This window comes from Sinocyclocheilus grahami, unplaced genomic scaffold (assembly GCF_001515645.1).
Source record: "Sinocyclocheilus grahami isolate Dianchi unplaced genomic scaffold, SAMN03320097.WGS_v1.1 scaffold179.1, whole genome shotgun sequence".
Lineage (NCBI taxonomy): Eukaryota > Metazoa > Chordata > Actinopteri > Cypriniformes > Cyprinidae > Sinocyclocheilus > Sinocyclocheilus grahami.
Genome location: NW_015505358.1, coordinates 1,602,473 through 1,604,979, shown reverse-complemented (window position 1 = coordinate 1,604,979; position 2,507 = coordinate 1,602,473). Strand labels below are relative to the sequence as shown.

The 2,507-nt window shown below is 39.2% G+C and overlaps 1 protein-coding gene across 2 annotated transcripts in view; it reads left to right on the top strand.

Moving 5' to 3' along the window:
- The first annotated feature begins 651 nt into the window (after window positions 1–651).
- tmx4 (thioredoxin-related transmembrane protein 4) overlaps window positions 652–2,507 on the top strand; it is a 9,553-nt gene continuing 7,697 nt past the window's right edge. For both annotated transcript variants that reach the window (XM_016284048.1, XM_016284047.1), the window contains exons 1-2: window positions 652–871; window positions 1,329–1,444. In XM_016284048.1, coding sequence (XP_016139534.1) covers window positions 672–871; window positions 1,329–1,444 — 316 coding nt within the window. In that variant the 5' untranslated portion in view covers window positions 652–671. The remainder of the gene's footprint in view (window positions 872–1,328; window positions 1,445–2,507) is intronic.

Genomic DNA, 2,507 nt, shown 5'->3' with positions numbered 1-2,507 from the left:
AAATCAGTATTGGTATCATTGATACTGGCCTTCAGTCATAAAAAAGATGCCATTAAACAAATATTAAAAAAAAAAAACTGTCTTTATGTTGTTTGTACATTAATTTGAAGATTGAATGTGAAATTATTGCAATATAAACGTATATTTAAGAACTTTAATGTTAGGTGGGATTAATCGTGATTAATTTCAGAAAAATGTGCGGTTAATTAGTAATTTTTTTTAATCGATTGACAGCACTACTATATATATATGTATATGTGTGTATATATATATATGTGTGTGTGTGTATGTGTATATATACAGTGGTGTGAAAAAGTTTTGGCCCCCTTCCTGATTTCTTACTTCATTTAAAAACTGCTTGTTGTGTTCACTTGTGTTATCTTTTACTCATATTTAAATTTGTTTGATGATCTGAAACATTAAAGTGTGACAAACATGCCAAAAAATAAGAAATCAGGAAGGGGGCCAACACTTTTTCACACCTCTGTATGTGTATATATATATATATATTTACCTTTTTATGTTTTGTAAAAATATTAAAGATCACGGTACCAGTATAATATGTGCAGTATTCAGGCGTGTGTGTGTGTTTCTGCAGAGGTGCTTTATTCACATCTGTCGAGTTCAGCTTTAAGCGCCGCCGCTGCTGTATTTCCTGCTTGTGTTGAATCATGTGCTCCTGCAGCAGCAGCAATATGGCGGGACTGACACGCGCTGACATGCTGAAATATGGCAGAAGGTCCTGCTGGATCTCTGCTGTGCTCCTGATGCTCGCGGCTCGTGCCGTCGCTCAGACGGACGCCAGTAATGTGCAGACGGTGGCCGACGCGAACTGGACGCTCATCCTGCACGACGAGTGGATGATCAAATTGTGAGTACGGTGTGAGAGATCTGATCTGATCCATAAGCTGCAGGATTCAGGTGTGAATGATCAGATTATTAGCGCTGGGATTCGAGGATGCTTTGATCTGCCGCGCGCTGCATCAGTGTAACAATTTATACTGTAACAGTGTCTAAATAATAACAACAACAATGTATGCTGTGCAGCGACGGGTGTGCAGAGTTCTCACCGGAAGTGATTATAAATCTCTCTTTTTCTGCTGCAATAGTTTATATTTATGCACGCAAATCGTTTCAAATCGCCATGCTATACTATACAGGTCTATATGCACAGATATTGTGGATGTTATTGTGTAAATAGTGGCCTACAGTGAACATGTTCACATCACCAGGGTTACACCCACATTTACATCCGATATGCAACGATTAAATAATATTATTTATGCATGCATGTAAATGAATCGCTCTGTCTCATGTGTTTTTATCAGTTATGCTCCGTGGTGTCCGGCCTGCCAACATTTACAAACAGACTGGGAGAATCTTGGAAGACAAAGTGAAAGTCTGGGCATATCAGTGGGCAGGGTTGACGTTACTCAACAACCAGGTTTGACCATTGCTTCTTCCTGTATATGATGCAGTTTTGAAATGATCTATTTGTGTGTGGATTTTATATATATATATATATATTAGTATGTATACACACACACAGATAATTAATACAATATAATACAAAAATATTACTAAAATGTATTGTTATTATTACTACAATTACTTATTGTATTTCCTGTGTGTGTATATATATATATATATATGTATGTGTATTTTTTTTATATTTTTTTTGGAACTTGGTTACAATTAGTCTGATGTCAGTGCAAAAACATCTTGACATTATGCAACAGTTGCAAATCTGAAGATACTATAAAACAGGATGAGCCGCATTCAGAGCCGTTGAAAAGAATTATATGCGTATGATACTATCATCAGTGTGAAGGCCTTGTTTGCGTCCGGTCTGATCAACAGCAGTGTGTCTGGCATTTACATTGAACACTGCCGGATTGTTTGCTCACAGAGTCCCTTTAAGTTTAGTCATGTGGCTTAAATGAACTACAGTGGGACTTTAAAGCGGCCAAACTTGAGTTGTGCTTTTAAAGGGGTCATATGATGCTTTTTTTAAAGATCATTATTTTGTGTATTTGGTGTAACAGAATGTTGACATGCTTTAATGTTCAAAAAACACATTATTTTTCAAATACTGTAGATTATTGTAGGTCCTCTATGCCCCGCCTCTCTCAAACGCTTCGTTTTCTACAAAGTCCCTCCTTCCGACAAGCGCAGTCTGCTCTGATTGGCCAGCTGACCCAGTGCATTGTGATTGGCCGAACACCGCAAGCACTCGTCGGCAATGTAACGCCCCTTACCATAATCACGAGCTTCATCTTTCAAAATAAATGTAAAGACAGAGCCCGAAAGGGGAACAGAGTTGCATGACAGACACAGTGATGAATATGTGTTTGCAGTACACAAGCCACGGTTAAGACAGCTGACTCCACTGTGATGTGACCCTCTCTCTCGCGCGTGCGCGCACACACACACCGCTCTCTCTCGCGTGCACACACACCGCTCTCTCGCGCGTGCACACACACCTCTCTCCACACACACACACACAC